This window comes from Neopsephotus bourkii, unplaced genomic scaffold (assembly GCF_033783945.1).
Source record: "Neopsephotus bourkii isolate Nb327-2 ecotype Australia unplaced genomic scaffold, CSIRO-AGI_Nbou_v1 NB_5, whole genome shotgun sequence".
Taxonomy (NCBI): Eukaryota; Metazoa; Chordata; class Aves; order Psittaciformes; family Psittacidae; genus Neopsephotus; species Neopsephotus bourkii.
The window spans coordinates 475,372-493,550 of NW_026900522.1; the positions used below are offsets into that span (position 1 = coordinate 475,372).

Below are 18,179 nucleotides of genomic sequence, written 5' to 3' on the forward strand. Positions count from 1 at the left end.
CCAGAGAAGCTGTGGCTGCCCCATCCCTGGCAGTGTTCAAGGCCAGGTTAGACACAGGGGCTTGGAGCAAGCTGCTCCAGTGGAAGGGGTCCCTGCCCGTGGCAGGAGTTGGAGCTGGAGGAGCTTTAAGGTCCCTTGAACCCAAACTATTCTATGATTCTCCTAAGGTCAGATTCAATGCAAGGACATGGATGGGGCTATAGCCTCAGCTGAGCCCCAGGACAACTGAGCTTATGAGCTGGTTTTCTGCAGTGTAATAATAGAGAGAGGTGATTACAGAAAACTTAATTTTAAGCTGAATTTTGCAATTTGAACTAATAGAGCCATGAAAGAAAAGCATAATGAAACAGAATTGTTTTTTGGTCACCACCAGAGCTTGCTTTGGGAACAGTGCTTTATATCTCTAAATACTGAATAGGGAATGCTCCGATGCAATAGGATGTATTGCCAGAGAAAATCAATAAAGCAGACAAAACCCCTTCTGGCTGAGAGCGAGGCCTGAAGCCCTGATCTTCCTGGGATCTGCTGTATCTCTCAGGTTTACATGGACCGTTAGGCAGCTTGGTGTGGAAGTCTCTCACATAATGCTCTGCTTTACTTCCATGTCGGAACCTAAGCCAGACTTTCACTCCTTGGGGATTTTTCAGGAATGCTTAATGCAGTTACAATTCTATGATGTGATGGGCAAAACCTGGTGTGAGGGTGGCAGTGGCAGAGAAAGCCCAGGGCAGGTACCACCATGCCTGCTAACATTTATATTAAGGGCTCTGTACTCAACTTCCTGGCATTGCTGCTCTTCCAAACCCTCCTCACTTGTGTCAGATGTCACAAAGAGGTGATGATGAGCAGCCTGTTATTGACCACTGAGGTGGCTAAAAGTAAAGCTCAGCTGGACAAGCTCTACAGCTGCACCTCAGGGGCAGTATAGAAATATCCTCTCATTCTAAATTCCTGTTCAAATACCTGCTTCTTAAACAACAAATACAGCTTGTTCCTGGTAAAGTGGCCTCAGAATCCTGTGGGAATAACTGGACTTGAAGAGCCTCAGGAAAATAAGAGGGTTGCAAGCTCCCTAAAACCACCTCAGGCAAAGTAGGGGATGAAAAGCCTCAGCTGGAGGATGCCTCTGATACCACTGCTGGTTCACCTACTTATAAGCTTGCTTCTCTGGCCAAGGAGTTTAATTGTACTTCAGTATCAAAAGGACTGGGGTGGGGGACGGGACAAGAGCTAGTCACATTTGATACCTGAGCATCTCCTTTGGCTTTGCTACCTCTGGGTTATTCCCCTCAACTCAAATTTCAGTACGATCTGAACACACTGAGTACTTTTAAGAGCAAAGGCAGTTCCCCAGCTCCACACCAAGCCAAAGGAAGCATGTGTGAAGCCACAGACATCAGATAAGCTTTCTAATAGCTATTCATTACTTTGCAAAGCTTGAAACACAGAGCTGGGACCTTAAGACAGCAGAAAGAAAAACCTGAGCAAGTGTTGGCTGATTTCATTAAAATCTTGGGCCACATTTTAATGAGCTGTGAGCTTTGAGAGGAAGGGCTGGGATCAGCCTGGTACCTGGGCACAGCAAAGGAGCTCAGCTGGAGATAAGGTATTACAAGTCCCCTGGGAGCTTGATGGGACCTGGTGGCAGCAGCAATAGGTGGGTTGAGCTCTAGTGGCACATCATACATGGCACACAGAGCACTCAGGAAGCCCATTGGTATGCCAGGCACAGTGTGGTGCACAGGGACTGGGGGCTCAGAGGCAGTGGAGGCCACAGAAGGTTTATTTGTAATATCTTCACAAGATGATAATGAAGGCACCGCAGTTCAGGGGGTAATTAAAAGCCACTGTCCTATTACTGACAATACTCCAATGACATCCCACCATGGTGATGTGCTGCATACTTAGAGTCAGGTGGTTTGAGACACCTGGTTTGTATCCAGCAAAGGCAGAACACATTATAATAAGCAGTTGTGAGACAAACCTGAGCTAGACAGCACTACTTATGAATGAGGCAGGTATAAGAATGGAACAGCTCTACCGCTCTCACCGTTTCTTCCCTGGTCACCACTCCTCCATCACCCATGCTGGTGTCCCGGGGCTGCATCTCCAGCACGGTGCGGAAGAGCTTCTCTGAGGTCTGGGTAAGGAAGCCAATCTCAGCATTGGGATGGAGGCCATACAGATAAGGAGACTCTGGAGGCAAGGCATCATCTATGTACTGCACAGAGAAACCCAGGTTCAGGTTAGATGCAGAGATCAAGGGCACTCTGCTTACAGAGGTCACGGCACTGGAATTATCACCTATCAGAGCAAGTAACCCCAGGCTGATGTAACTCTGCTTGTGCCTGAAACACCAGCACACTGATGAGAGAAAGGAGTGAATGGCTGTTTACAGAACTGCTTCTGCTCCTGCTGTGAAAATGTACTAATTGCTAAAGTTTGGCTTGGCTGCATATCGCAGGCCTGGACCTTCTCTAGCAATTACCCACAGTGCATCAATATCCTGATATCTCTTGTGGGAATTTAGCTTCCAGTAGTTAAGTTTTACGAATAAAACCAGCCAAATATGCGTATCTCTGCTACTACATTTGTGTACAAGGAGCAGATGAGATCAGTGAGCAGAGCAACAAGACCCTTCACTGTTTCACGTCAAAACTGGTGATAAAAGGAACTCAAAAAGGCCATTATAGCAAACAGTATGTGGATGTAATTTTCCAGGAGCCCCACTCAAGTCTCAAGAACCAATACAGTTGCTCTATTCATGCCCAAACAGAAGGAGCCCATGATGAAGTAGCAAATTACCATTAGACTTGGTTCATCCAAGGGAATGCTGAAATGTCTATAGAAACAGAACAGAGTTGGGAAATAACAGGAGATGTGCTGAAACACTGCCTCCTGAGACAGATTATAAGGTAGTTATAGAAGACATTACATTTATGTGTATAAATAGTGGCAGAAAACCAAGAGCTTACCTGATGATAGCCATTATAGTCCATGTTTGCTGGGAGGGGGAAGCCTGGAGCTAGGAGGAGCTCTCCCTCCAGCATTTCTGGCTTAATAAATTCTTCCAAATAGGTTCTGCAGAGCCGCCTGTCCCAGTCATCTGTGATGTGTCCTCCATACATGATCTCACCGAAGAGGTAGCGTAAATCATCATATGGGACCTGAGGAATGAAGCAGGAGGGTGTGAAGGAGGTTCAGAGAGCCAGAGCTCCAGCAGCCAGGTTGCTGAGCTGCAGTCCACAGCACTGAGCCCTGATCTGCACAGTGAATGCTTCCACTTCACTATTCCAGTTTCCTAAGTAAACGAGCATTAGGCAGTAGTTAAATCCTGCCCAAGGAAAACTGGATCACAGCATAGATTTTGTGCAGGTTCACACTGAAATGCACATTTATTCTCAGCTCTGTTAAACCAAAGACCACTGTGTACTTGCTATGATGTGTAAGCTGCTACAGATGTGGGGGGCACTGAAGCTTCCCATCTCACCACAAAGGTACATTGAGCTGTGTCATAAACCCAAATATACCAAGGAAAAGGCATTTAAGGAGACTTCCCAGAGTTTCAGCACAAGCCAGTCCATGGCTGAGGGTTAAAAGCCACCAACCAGCCCACCTTTGATTCACACACCTTTGAGCTGGCCTCCAGGTAATTATACAGCACGTTCACAGAGATGGTGAGGTCTCCAGTGTTGAAGGGGTAGGACCGGTTCCAGCCTTGGGGACCAAACTTGCGCCTTTCTGCCACCACAGCATGGAAATAGCAGAGGGCAAAGAGGATGCTCTTGAACTCATGCTCCCGGGTGCACATCTCCAGGGTATCCTGCAGTACAAGCAGAGAGGCAGGGCTATGTGAACCCTCACTGCCTGCAGTCTCAGTGGCTCTCAGGGTCCCCTAAATACAGCAGACTTTGGACAGGTGTGAAGTGATTTACCAAATTTGTTCATTTCAACATAATACCCACAAGTCAGTGGCTTTTCATTGCAAATTTAGCAGCAAATTTGGATGCACATTTTCCAAATTATTATTTTCTTTTCCAATTCCAAGCAGCTTTGGACAGGAACACATACTGACAGCCACGAAATGAAGGACATGTGCACCCACGCAATGCCCCACCACCTGCACATGTCCTACGTCCCTCACCAGAGAGATGGAGAGGCACCACACAGGGCAAGTGTGCCCTAAGCAAGGCTCCTACCAAGGAGGACTGTACCTGGAAGAACTGAAGTCCCTCACACAGTGGCTTGGTTTGGAAGGGACCTTAAAGCTCCTCCAGCTCCAACCCCTGCCACGGGCAGGGACCCCTTCCACTGGAGCAGCTTGCTCCAAGCCCCTGTGTCCAACCTGGCCTTGAACACTGCCAGGGATGGGGCAGCCACAGCTTCTCTGGGCACCCTGTGCCAGCGCCTCAGCACCCTCACAGGGAAGAGCTTCTGCCTTAGATCTAACCTGAACTTCCTGTTTCAGTTTGACCCCGTCACCCCTTGTCCTGTCATTACAGTCCCTGATGAAGAATCCCTCCCTAGGACCCTAGTAGCCCTCTTCAGACACTGGAAGCTGCTCTGAGGTCTCCAAGCAGCTTCCATTCTCCAGGCTGAACAGCCCCAATGTTCTCAGCCTGTCTTTGTATGGGAGATGCTGCAGCCCCTGATCATCCTTGTGATGATATTCTTGTCATGAAAAGACACTTTTCTTGGTGCCACAACGCGTATGGGTCAGTATCAGTCATTGTAACACAGTGATTAGAACCTGCCCTGTGGCTTCACTAAGTGCTGCAGGGCAGGAGGCACCTGGAGCAGTGGGACACAGGGAAACGGATCGAGCAATGGTGGCTCCCCAGGGCACAGCCTGTATGTCAGGACAGGCCAGAGCCCAGTGTACCTCACTGCTGGAGGCAGCCACGCTTCTGCTGACCCCACTTTCCACATGACATGAAGGGCAAGAGCTAACGGCTTACATTTATGATGATCCCATTTCCAGAGACACAGGCCACTGCATCCTGCTGCTCGGAACAATCATTACCTTCATTTACACACCTCAGCAGCCAAGCTCTCACATTCAGCCTGGAGAAGAGAAGGCTGCATGGAGACCTCATAGCAGCCTTCCAGTATCTGAAGGGGGCTATAAGGATGCTGGGGAGGGACTCTTTATTAGGGACTGTAGTGATAGGACAAGTAGTAACGGGTTCAAACTTAAACAGAGGAAGTTTAGGTTGGATATAAGGAAGATTTTCTTTACTGTTAGGGTGGTGAGGCACTGGAATGGGTTGCCCAGGGAAGTTGTGAATGCTCCATCCCTGGTGGTCTTCAAGGCCAGGTTGGACGAGGCCTTGGGTGACATGGTTTAGTGTGAGGTGTCCCTGCCCATGGCAGGGGGGTTGGAACTGGATGATTTGAAGGTCTTTTCCAACCCAAACTATTCTATGATTCTATTAAGACCCTGGCTGTTAAACCTAGAGCAACCAGAAGGGCCTGAAGGCAGCCTCACTCCTCAGACTGCCTTTTGGATCACTAGTGCTGAAGTTACCATGGGCTCTCCACTGTGGGAATGTGCAAGGGCAAACCTTGCGGGATTGCCTTCCTTTCTGTCTATGCAGCCTCTTGTCATCAGCCCAGGCAAAAGGAACCCCATGCTACCATGGATCTCACTCACTGGTCCATGGGGCAGAGAAATGTGGATAGGTCACCACTATTTTGCACTTAGATGCTGGTTTGGAGGGGATCCCAAGCGCAGGAGGTAAGTGCTGAGCAGGTGAAGCGGGGAGGCACCACGCAAGGATTAATGCCAGTAGGCAGGAAAGATTATTCCATTTTTCTCTCCTGTCACTCATCATCTTGAACTCCATGGAATGTCCTGGAGAGCAAGGGGAGGGAGAACCTTCACCCCCAGGAGCATTTCCATCCCGCTCCTTTCAATCAGACAGTAATTAGCATTTTCTAAATTGCTGGGGCATTATAAAACCTCTCTTATCAGAACTCCTGGAGCGAGTGGGTGGGGCCCCTTCACCCCTCATTTCCCTGCTTTCTGCAGAATGGATGTTCAGATTTAGCGTTCAGCTGAAAGCTACAAAGAAGGCCCATTATTCTGTGCGGAGAATATTGTTCTGCTTTGTGAGTGCAGAAAAATGCACAACTAAAGAGGGAGGCCAAATGAGACTGAGCTGGATTCGTACTCAGTGTTCATTCAGGCAAGCTCCCCTTGAAGTCCAGGAATGGTTTCTAAAATAAGAAAGGTGCTCAGCAAATATTGGAACCAGTTCTTCATGAGGTGGCTGATAATGAAGGGAGCAAAGAGCGCTGTCTCATCGAGGAGAAAACTGAGGTTTAGGACTGTTCTTGATCATCTTATGCAGTTAGTCAACATCTTGCACAATTTAGAGTAATGGATTCCCCCTTTTCAGTCCATCCCGTGAGCTCTGTTATGCTCTTCAGCTGATTACACGTCTAACACTGGAGACTTTATAGGGTGAAGTCACACAAGTGCCCTTTGTAGTCTGTGTCACAACAGAATGGATTTAAAGGGGCTGTCCCTGCGGAGGGATGGTGAAGGGGCTGGTGTATCTACTCCCTCCTTATTCAGATGCTTGCTGGGCTGTGGAGGTCAGAGCCACGATATCCTGGATGTACTAATCTCAGGCAGGGTTTGCATGAGAGGACACAGAGCTGTTGGAGCAAGCCCAGAGGAGGCCATGAGGATGGGGGCTGGAGCACCTCTGAGACAAAGACAGGCTGAGAACATTGGGGCTGCTCCGTCTGGAAAAGAGAAGCTGCGTGGAGACCTCAGAGCAGCTTCCAGTGTCTGAAGGGGGCTACAAGGATGCTGGAGAGGGACTCTTCATGGGGGACTGCAGTGATAGGACAAGGGGTGATGGGTTCAAACTGAAACAGGGGAAGTTCAGGTTAGATCTAAGGCAGAAGCTCTTCCCTGTGAGGGTGCTGAGGCGCTGGCACAGGGTGCCCAGAGAAGCTGTGGCTGCCCCATCCCTGGCAGTGCTCAAGGCCAGGTTGGACACAGGGGCTTGGAGCAAGCTGCTCTAGGGAAGGTGTCCCTGCCCGTGGCAGGGGGCTGGAACTGGATAATCTTCCAACACAAAGCAGTCTAGGATTCTATTATCTCCCATCATTTCCACATTCTTTACTTCTGTGTCCTCTGCACTTTGTTGCAGCTCAGTCATCAAAGAGTGGAGATGGTGCCTGCCCTAACAGGTGTGTGTGTAAGTGGTCACCATGCAATAAAAGCAATGAGCAACCTGCCATCGGCTATTCTGCTTGTGGGCCAGCAATTCTCAAGGTGGCCTACTTCATCCTTGCCTGGCAAAGCCAGTCCTCACTGCAGGGAGATTTCAGCTCTAATTTGCACCACTTCAGATGTCAGCAAGGTTTTCAGCTGAATGAACGGCCTTTGGGCACACAACACCATATCCCCTACCCTGCTCTGAAGAGCGCTGTGAGATGTGACCACATCAGCAGTTCCGAACCTCTAACCCTGGTTAAACAGAAGGGTGTAAAAGCAAGGTTTAACCTGAAATGTGACAAAAGTCTCCCAAATGCTGCATTCAGAAGTTTGATTCTGTAACAAAATAGCTTTTCTATGGTCTGAAAATGATTAAACTGGGCAAAAGTCTGGTATCCTGTAACCTTCTGCAAGAAAGAGGCCATTGAGGATCACCTGAGTCCTCACTTGGGAAAACCAGTGCTTGGAAAGAGATCTGTGCCCAGCTCCTGGAGAACAGGAGGCGGTTGTTGGATCCAGAGACTCATGATGCAAAGGGACTGCAAAAGAAGCAATGCTCCCGCACATCACTCTCTACTTGGGGCACCACAGCAGCTCCAATCCTACCTGCCTCCAGTCGGCAGCGATGTGGTCCTACCTGGTTGAAGTTGTCGAGGGCTTTGTGCAGGTTTGCGTGCATCCCGGTTGGGGCCTCGTTGGTGATTTTGATGGAGCTCTCCAGGATGCCCTGGGGAATGATGTGGCTCTCAGAGGAAGGTGCTGGCTCTGCGCTAATGAAGACACGGAAATCCTGGTGGCTGCCCTCACTGTGCTGCTCCAGCTTCTTCTCCAGGGAACTCAGCCACTTGGCCACCAGGTGGATGTTCTGCAGGGATGAAGGGGACAAGGCTGCATCAGTTGCTCCCCTTTACACCAATGCTGGGCAGGCACCAAATCCATCACAGCAACAAATGACACCCACCAAGGCTATACTGTAGGACTTAGTACTTGTCCCAGTAGTGCCTGCCTGAAACTCAGAGCCCCAAATGTCCAGTTACATCAAGTACACTTTCAAATTCAAAGGTCAGTATAAATCATCAGCAATGAGGCAAGCCAGTGTGGGGCTGTTTGGGTAATCATAGACTCATAGAATGGCTTGGATTGGAAGGGACCTTAAAGCTCACCCAGTTCCAACCCCCTTGTCCCAAGCCACAGGCAGGTATCCCTTTCAACCTAAAGTCCTACAGAGTCTTGTAGTTTCCAACCAAGAAAATCGTTTGGGGGTGGTTTCTTGTATTAAGAATGGGGCAGGTCATACACATCAGGGATTGTGGCTTAAAAGCACCTTCAGTTTAAAGTTAGGAGTGCAACTCAAGCAGGCTGTGCTAACAGGCCCCCTGGAAGGGGATTTACCCCATCCAAAGGCAGGACAAGGAATTTTCTAACCTTCAATTAAAAGCAGCCACCAAAAAAGATAAACTACTTAGAGGTGCAAGGAAATGACATAAAGGAACCAGATTAGAAGCTTAGAATATATCACCCATTAAAGGGAGCAGAAAGGAGGTTTTGTGGTTAAAGGGCAGAGTAGTGGAGACTATCAGGAGTAAGACGACATTCTTCAGAAAGTGGAACTGCTGTCCCAATGAGGAAAATAGAAAACAGCACAAAATCCAGTCATGGTAAGGCCAAAAAGATGGTTAAAGGAGCAATATTCTGAAAGCCATAAAAACTAGTAATAAAGCCTGTTCCAGAAGTCAGAAACCTACTAAAGAATCTGTAAAACCAGAAGATAACCAAAGTCTACAGCAAATGCCCAGGAAAGGCAAAACCACCACAGAATAGCTCATGTGCAGGAACATTCACTGCAGAGCTTAGAAAAGCTCTCACTGTTGCAGCCTGCCCAAAGCAGAGTCAGTGAGAGCAGGTTGATAACTGCCATAGAATCACAGCCTGGCTTGGGTTAAAGCCCATCCAGCTCCAGCCCCTGCCACAGACAGGGACCCCTTCCACTGGAGCAGCTTGCTCCAAGCCCCTGTGTCCAACCTGGCCTTGAGCACTGCCAGGGATGGGGCAGCCACAGCTTCTCTGGGCACCCTGTGCCAGCGCCTCAGCACCCTCACAGGGAAGAGCCTCTGCCTAAGAGCTCAGCTCAGTCCATAAATTGCCAGACAACTCCTGCTAGAGGCCAAGCCTCCATCCCTGAGACAGCGGCTGCTTCAGAAACATGGGTCAAGAGAACTGTTACCTGGGGGACCCATGGACACCTCGCATCTGCCCGTTCTCTTGCCCCAAATCTGATTCATGTGGCTGGGAACACCGCTGCTTATTTACAGCTGCATGAATTCAGTCTCTTCCCCTGAAAGGATGAGGGTTGTGCTCATTTTACATGGATAACATGGAGTCTGGGGGCTTGGGGAAGACAAGGAGAAGATGCCAGAGCAAAGGAGCCGTGCTCTTGGAAGTGCTGCCTTGTGGTAAACAATGACACTGTGAAAGGCAGTAGACAAAATGCAATTACATCTGACTGCAGATGCACCAGTGCTTGTCTGATGCATTTAGGATTTCATGAGATGAGGTAATCCCCAGGGTCCTGGCAACCAACTCACTCTGAAAACACAAGTGTAATAATAAAATGGGAGTGGACCGAAACCTGTAACCAAAGAGCTTTGAACAGCCATAGAGATTTTCTAATTTAAGGAAAGAGCTCAACAAAACAGCAAAAGAAAACCTGTGCATTAAGTATCTGTGTAATCACAGACTCCATACCTGACCTTATGCATTTCATCTTTAATTTGTAGTTTCTTCCTACATCTGCTTTTGTGTTGTTAGGTGGCTGAAAAATAATTGCTTGTGCTGCTGCTGACATGACACCAACGATCATTATTTGTCAGTATCACCGCCTTCTAACAGCCAATTCAGGGCACATTTCTAATCTAATGATAATGGAGTGCATTTCTACACAATCCTTTTGTGATAGAAGGGATGGAAGAGGAATATATTGAGCAAAACATGGGTTGGCACTGAGAATTCCTGACTCCATCAGATGGCTGTGGCTGTAAGCAGACAGATGCTGTGGAGGGGATTCACAGCTTTGGAGGAAACTTTGCAAATGAATTCTCAGCAGTCAGATAACACAACTTGACAGGACGTGACTAATGACAACACAGGAGGTCGTAGTACTTGAATATGTCAATTATCAATAACAACATAACTCAGACAGTGCTGCAGTAACACCAACTGCAGATGAGCTACATGTTGCTCAAAGAACCACCTTCTCTTGCTTGTCTGGAAACCTGCCTCCCACCACTGTCATGGGTTACCTCTAGATCTTATTCAGGAGAAAGAGGAGATAGTTCAGCCTGCCTTCTTTTGGCTCAGGGTTTCGTGCACTCCCAATACTATCTATCTCCCTAAACCCCACTGTACAGTTTACACTGCACCAGTTTTACTTCCTTCTTGTTCCATAAGAACCCTGAAGACATGGTTACCCAGGACACAGCAAGGTAACTCATTGTTTCATCCCATTTTTTTTCTCTTAGCCAGATTTTGGCCTGTTAAAGAGCTGTTGTGCAAGGGTAAAAGACCACTCCCCATCACCTCTGGGTTTTCACAGCTTATGTCTAGGTCTGTGCTGCAGGCAGAAATAGGCAGAGGTCTCCAGTTCATTACCTTGCTTTATGAATGGATGGCCAACTCCTGCTGACAAGAAGGGAAAAAGACACCAGAAACATCTTCCCATGCACACTTCCCAGTGCCACAGCACTTTGCCCTGTATCATTGCCCCACTTTGTGCTATGGCACACGAGTGACTGAGAGCAGGTACCAGAGGATGAAGGTCTGTGGCAAGAGCTGGGCTGCACACAAAGGAACCTGGGGGGAGGACCAGATCCTTTCCTTTGGGAATTCACTTCTAAGCACCTCTGTGTGCTTGTACTTCACAAGGCAGAACATATATCACAGGATGCAAGTGTTGCTATGGTAACCATCAGAAATATCACCATGTATATATAAAGCAGCACACACTCCATGATGTGCTTGCTCCCTTTGCTGAGAGCAACTGGAGACCCTTCACATTCCTGAAAGGGGCTCTCTCTTTCATGCCTTATCACAGATCACCTCCTGGAGCAACGAGAATGAGTTGCTTTTACAAAGTCTCATTCTCTTGTGAGATGCTCTCAGAAAACAGTCACCACATTCGCAGTAAATCCGCAAGGATTTATGGTCCAGAGACAGCCCAGCACCTTAATACACAATGCATTGTGATAGGATATGAAACAGGGGGCTCTGCAGAAGGTCCCCTCCCTTGCCATGCCCATTGTCAATGGTAGTGTGAGGTCTCATCCCATGAGAAGGTGCCACACACAGTCAGGAACAGCTCCATCCTTCCATAGGCAGTAGCCCTGTGGTCATGCAAATACTCCTACAGGACTAAAATGGATAAGCACAGACCCTACTGCCAGTGCCTGCTCATCCGTCTGAGAGATCTGGACCTCAGCCTAAATGGAGCCATTACTGGTAGGGGAAACTTCTGGGATTTGCCAGGCCAGAGAGCAAACGAGCAGGAAGTACAGAGAATCTGGACTGACCTGAGTTTTAAAGACAATATTGGAGCTTCTATTGCCAGGTTTCACTTCATAAGACACAACGATTTAAAGGTAGGTAGTGATGAACTGGTGAAATGCACAGCAAAGGGCATATTCTTGATTAAGCTCAAGAAATGGAGGAAAGATTCCATTGCATTTGTGTTTTAACCCAAAATTAGTCCTGAGACAGAGGTTTCTGTAGCAGTTGCACAACAAAACTGGGATTGCAGCAGTTACAAAGGTATTGAAAGCCCAATAGAAACTTAATTCCATCCCAGATCCATATTTGGGTTACTTGCAGGTCTGTAACTGGATTTGCTTTTGGAAAAACTTGGGAATGGCTGTGACATGAGGCAGGATGGAAGGCAGCTCTCTGAAATCCAAAACCTTTCTCCATCAGACTATTAGTCTGAAAATCACGAAGAACTGGAGGAAGAGTGGGTATTTCTCCTGTTACATGTATCTAGGGATGAAAAGATACTGTGTCTGGAAGGAAAACTAACTTGTTCTTTGCTGAAGCAGAGGCTAAGTGTCAAATGCTTACGTGTGCTTTGAATGGCCAGTGTATCTCACACAGGTCAGTATATGTCTGCTGCTCGTAGCTAGGACTAGTGATAAAGTACATGGAAAAGAGCTCCATGGTATTTACAAGGCAGTAAGAAGGGCTCCGCCGATGCCTGAAATGGAAAGATGCTCAAGAATTAAATTCACTTGATCACAAAGAGAGTGAAGTGACATTCTGGCCAATGGATGAAGACTACAATTAAATTCAGAGTATTTAATGTCTGTCCTTTTCCCTGCACCAGTTCATTCAGACATACCTCTGGAAACACAGAATCATAGAATAGTTCGGGTTGGAAAGGACCTTAAGATCATCCAGTTCCAACCCCCCTGCTATGGGCAAGGACACCTCACTCTAAACCATGCCACCCAAGGCTCTGTCCAACCTGGCCTTGAACATCACCAGGGATGGAGCATTCACAACCTCCCTGGGCAACCCATTCCAGTGCCTCACCACCCTCACAGTAAAGAACTTCTTCCTTATATCCAATCTCAACTTCCCCTGTTTAAGTTCTAACGCATTACCCCTTGTCCTATCACTACATTCCCTAATGAAGAGTCCCTCCCCAGCATCCCTATAGGCCCCCTTCAAACACTGGAAGGCTGCTATGAGGTCTCCACGCAGCCTTCTCCAGGCTGAACAGCCCCAGCTTTCTCAGCCTGTCTCCATACGGGAGCTGCTCCAGCCCCTGATCATCCTCGTGGTGTCCTCTGGACTTGTTCCAACAGTTCCATGTCCTTTTTATGTTGAGGACACCAGAACTGCACACAATACTCCAGGTGAGGTCTCACGAGAGCAGAGTAGAGGGGCAGGATCACCTCCTTCGACCTGCTGGTCACACTCCTTTTGATGCAGCCCAGGACATGGGTGTTTTCTGGGCTGCAAGCGCACACTGAAGCTGGTTCATGTTCATTTTCTCATTGACCAACACCCCCAAGTCCTTCTCCACAGGGCTGCTCTGAATCTCTCCTCTGCCCAGCCTGTAGCTGTACCTGGGATTGCTCCGACCCAGGTGTAGGACCTTGCACTTGGCATGGGTCAACTTCATGAGGTTGGCATCAGCCCACCTCACAAGAAGATGTGAATGGATGAAATAAAACCACTTCAGGCCCATAGTACTCATGTGCTGCCACTGAAGCAACAGACATGGAAGCTGACACCGCTAACAGATCATTTACAGATCTAACCATCATTGTAGAAAAGAGCCTTCACTTTGCATTACTAAATGGAGTATGTCTTAAAAAGCTGTTTGTTTTCCTTGTCACCACCTCAAAGGCAGATGCCAGTATTGCAGCCATCTGTATTCAAAGCTCTTGAAAAGCTCAGCATTGTCTACCTTAGAGGCAGCTTGCAAAAGAAGCAAAAATTAAGATCAGGATATCAATGGCATTCAGTTTAAATCCAAGCCCAAGCCCATAGGCTCAGATCAGGACTCACAGCTTTGTCTTAATCTCATTTTATCCAACCAGTTCAGTGATAATAAACATTTGTAAAATCCACATCTAGGAAAACAGAGGGGTTTTTAAGACCTGCCATGAGCGCTGGCATCCCTGACTCTGCATATCAGCAAACCCAAACACTCGCTGAATAAGTGGCTCTGGAGAGAACACTTGACAGAGCTCCCTTTGCACCCTAAAAGACTCAGAAACATTTTGCTGTGTTGTGATAAGAGCTTCAAACATTTATTTACCTGTTTGGGGATGCATGAAGGAATCGGTACCACTGCAGAGAGCCCTGCTTTCCCTGCGGTGGTGTGCATGTTGTCATTGCTCATTTAAATACATGGGTAGTCTTGAGTGGTAGTGAGAGAAACAGTCTAACAGCTCTTAACAAAGCTCTATTCATAAAGCAAATAAAATCACTGGAAAGTGTAGCACAACCTTCCCTCAGAGGACTGCAGTGATAGGACAAGGGGTGATGGGGTCAAACTGAAACAGGGGAAGTTCAGGTTAGATCTAAGGCAGAAGCTCTTCCCTGTGAGGGTGCTGAGGCGCTGGCACAGGATGCCCAGAGAAGCTGTGGCTGCCCCATCCCTGGCAGTGTTCAAGGCCAGGTTGGACACAGGGGCTTGGAGCAAGCTGCTCTAGGGAAGGTGTCCCTGCCTGTGGCAGGGGTTGGAGCTGGATGATTTTAAGGTCCTTTCCAACCCAACCCATTCTATGATTCTATGACTCTCCACAACTACACACCCTTCAGAAGGCTTGAAGGAGCAAGAAAACTGAAACGGCAATGCGTGATAAAAGCAATAGGTAGCAGCAGGGAACAGTTAGAAGGTGGCTGCTTTGGACACACAAACGACCCCTTGTCCCACCCCCCACCAGACAAGAACGGCAGCCGGTCCTTGCTAAGATGATCAGAATCAGGCAACCTGGGGGAGCAGCAGGACTGTTTCAGGACACCGTACCTGAAGGATGACCCAGTGACCCTCCTTCGCAGCCAGATCTAGAGCTTGTTCAGCAACGACCTCTTGACCTTGTCCAAGGGAAACGTTGTGGAAGTTCCTGTTGTTAAAAGTATAACCAAGTTTCTTCCCTAAAATCAAAGAAGAGTGACATTCAGTACTTCTACCTGGACTGGCACACAGCACAGCTGAGCTCACACAGCAGGAGTGAGACAGAGTTCATAGAATCATGGAATGGTTCCGGTTGGAAAGGATCTTAAAGCTCATCCAGTTCCAGCCCCTGCCACAGGCAGGGACCCCTTCCACTGGAGCAGCTTGCTCCAAGCCCCTGTGTCCAACCTGGCCTTGAACACTGCCAGGGATGGGGCAGCCACAGCTTCTCTGGGCACCCTGTGCCAGCGCCTCAGCACCCTCACAGGGAAGAGCTTCTGCCTAAGATCTAACCTGAACTTCCCCTGTTTCAGTCTGAACCCATCACCCCTTGTCCTATCATTACAGTCCCTGATGAAAAATCCCCCTCCAGCATCCTCATAGCCCCCTTCAGGTACTGGAAGCTGCTCTGAGGAGTTCAGTCATATCAAAAACCCCCACAGAAGTTCTATCACACTTTTTATAACAGTATCTTGTCTCCTCCTTGCCAAAGCACTGAAAACAGCAGTAGCTTCTTCAAAACTACTTTTACAGAGCAGCCCCAACACAAAGGTACATTATCGCCAAGTGCTTGCTGTTTAAACAGTGTTATTCCCTTGCAACCCCGTGTAAAAACCTATTTTACACTGGTAGAAAATGAAATCATTTCTTGCTGATTAAACAGGCTTTGAACAAGACATGGCTCTGTGGGGAGATGCACCCCGCGGTGCGCACTAGACCTAGCAGTAGGGTTAGGAACGCATTAGGTTTTGAGGAGGCAGCTGAAGTGTGAGCTTCCTGTGGCCTTGAGCAAGGCCTCCCAGGTCTGCTCGCAAACCCCATGTATTTTACTGTCCTGCTCTGGAGCACCGATGGCAGCTGTTTAGTGTTTCTTTACCCTGTGATGCTCCTTCAGACTCCACAGATTTCTCTGTAGCATCCCAGTGCTCAGCTCCTTTAAGCGATCGTGCCTGAAGTTCTCATGTTGTTTTCTGAATCTATCCCCCAGAGATGGGGACACCAGTCACCACTTGTCTCACGGGAGAAGTAAAGGCCTGGAGCAAGCCACTTCTGCTGAGTGCTCCTCAGAAGATGAGCACCAATTTGTGCTGCCGGAGGGAAGCAGCCCAACCAACAACCGACATCCACACAGGGTAGTAGGACATGTTCAGCTCAGCCAGGGAGTCACACATGCCCCACACGCTGATCCCTCGGGATTGCCTACACTTCTCCCTGCATGCAGATGGTGCACCCTTAATTCCTGATTTCTGCTGAAAGCAGCCAAGTGTTATAGTACAACAAGGAAAAGATTTGTCTTGCAAGACTTGGGATTCAGCTCTTGGTACAAGATTGGAAACAGATGGCCACAAGTAAAACAAACATCCAAACTCTTCCAGTTGCTCAAGCTCTCTACTTAGCCTTACTACAGCAACCCCCTGGGATACAGCTCTCCCTGTATTGTACCATTTCCAGTTTTCTTTCTCACCATCTCTGGTGGCTGCCAACCTTAAGAGCTGCTAATCTCCTCCTCTGCCTTCAAGACCCACCTTCTCAGAAGGGATGGCACATACTTTGAGAAGGCAGAGTGCTCCCCCAAAACAGGTGATTCATAGTAAGGTTAATATCAGTTGTTATTTCCACTTCACAGATGATAGGAACAGGCCTACAGAGCGATGCACAGTATGTGCTGCTGCCTCAACAAAGACAATGCAGCCTTCTTCCTTCCTCACTGGCTTGGAGAGGAGAGCGGATGGTGCAGCCAGGCTGCTGCAGGGAAGTAGGAAGCTTTCCCAGCCCTAAAGCGTTCCATAGAATCTCAGGCTGGTTTGTGTTGAAGGGACCTTAAAGCTCCTCCAGCTCCAACCCCTGCCACGGGCAGGGACCCCTTCCACTGGAGCAGCTTGCTCCAAGCCCCTGTGTCCAACCTGGCCTTGAACACTGCCAGGGATGGGGCAGCCACAGCTTCTCTGGGCACCCTGTGCCAACGCCTCAGCACCCTCACAGGGAAGAACTTCTGCAGGGCCCTTCCCATGTTGCCAAGGAAAGGTCCCACGAGTGGGCAGCATCTGGGAGAAGCCATCTTCCATTTACCAGAATTATCTAGCCAGAAATGAAACAATAAAACCTAATGAAGGGCAAAGAAAACATTCACCAGTGAACCCAACCCAAACCCCATCGCGGCAGGCATTAGGGACACTGCAGGTGCACTGAAGCAATGCTTTTATTCCATTAGATCTTCTTTCACTTTTACTTGCTGTCACTTTCCTGGCTGACTGACCCCAGGTGCTCACAGCTACACTCAGCTTTACAATTCCAATTAAGCCATTCCTAGGTGGATTGTAGTGTTTCATTTCTCATTCAAGAAAACAACACATTGAGAGACAGGATCACCGACATGGCTCCAAAAGAAAGCCAGGCACATGAGAAGCCCTTCCTCAGGGGAGTCCCCTTCAATTCACAATGATGAGACCAGGTGTCAGGGCAGAAAGCGCACGAAACATGAATGCAAAGTACCCAGAATCTCCCCACACCTAAGAAATGGGATCTGGCCTGTGGCTCAGGATGCTCTGGGGTTTAATGTCTCTGGAAGCTCCTTGCGGCAATGTGGGTAAAGACTGACTGAAGCGTTATTTCGGGATGACACAAAAGGTGCAGCACAGAGAAGAAAATAAACCCAGGGAGCAGCATTTCTCCACCACTCGCCTGAGTGATGGCTCAGTTCAATGTTACTGGTTTCTCTGCTGAGGCTGCCTGCCTTGCTGATGGAGACCTGAATACTGAAAACCTATGGCAGTCTGATACATGATTAATGCAATTTAAACACATCATGCTCCACACTACAGGGAGCATCTGGCCTTGACTACAAGGCATGGTCTTGGAGATAAGTGGGGTGCATTGCTGGAGAAGGAGAAAAGACATCTGAGGAGCCTGGCAATCTGGAGCAGCCCTAAAGCAGTACCCAAAGGCATCCAGAGGGATGGAGCCCCTCTACTGCCACAGTCTGGAAAGAAGTGACCACAGTTACCTGTGCTCAACAGTGAGAAGCAATCCCATTTCCATACCTCCTGCAATTGCCATATTGAGCCTGAAAATGGCAGTTTTCGTGGTGGAGCTGAGACCCAGAGCAAATTCTGCACGTTGGCAGCTTTAGAGCACACTGACTGCTGTAGTCAGTGCACAACAGAAATCACTGCCTTCTCAAATAAGGCACCTTAAAGACTCCCCTTTGGCTCCAAAGCCAGCCAGCAGCACTACACCTGAGCATCCACACCAAAACCAACACAGGAAGGG

At 48.4% G+C, this 18,179-nt stretch overlaps 1 protein-coding gene across 2 annotated transcripts in view; it reads right to left on the minus strand.

Annotated features, from left to right (window-relative positions):
* Positions 1 to 18,179, minus strand: part of DNAH9 (dynein axonemal heavy chain 9) — a 127,141-nt gene that overhangs the window by 13,988 nt on the left and 94,974 nt on the right. For both annotated transcript variants that reach the window (XM_061362980.1, XM_061363064.1), the window contains 5 exons: positions 14,763 to 14,890; positions 7,872 to 8,099; positions 3,632 to 3,823; positions 2,976 to 3,167; positions 2,051 to 2,221 (listed from right to left, as the gene is read on the minus strand). In XM_061362980.1, the coding sequence (XP_061218964.1) occupies positions 2,051 to 2,221; positions 2,976 to 3,167; positions 3,632 to 3,823; positions 7,872 to 8,099; positions 14,763 to 14,890 (911 nt within the window). The remainder of the gene's footprint in view (positions 1 to 2,050; positions 2,222 to 2,975; positions 3,168 to 3,631; positions 3,824 to 7,871; positions 8,100 to 14,762; positions 14,891 to 18,179) is intronic.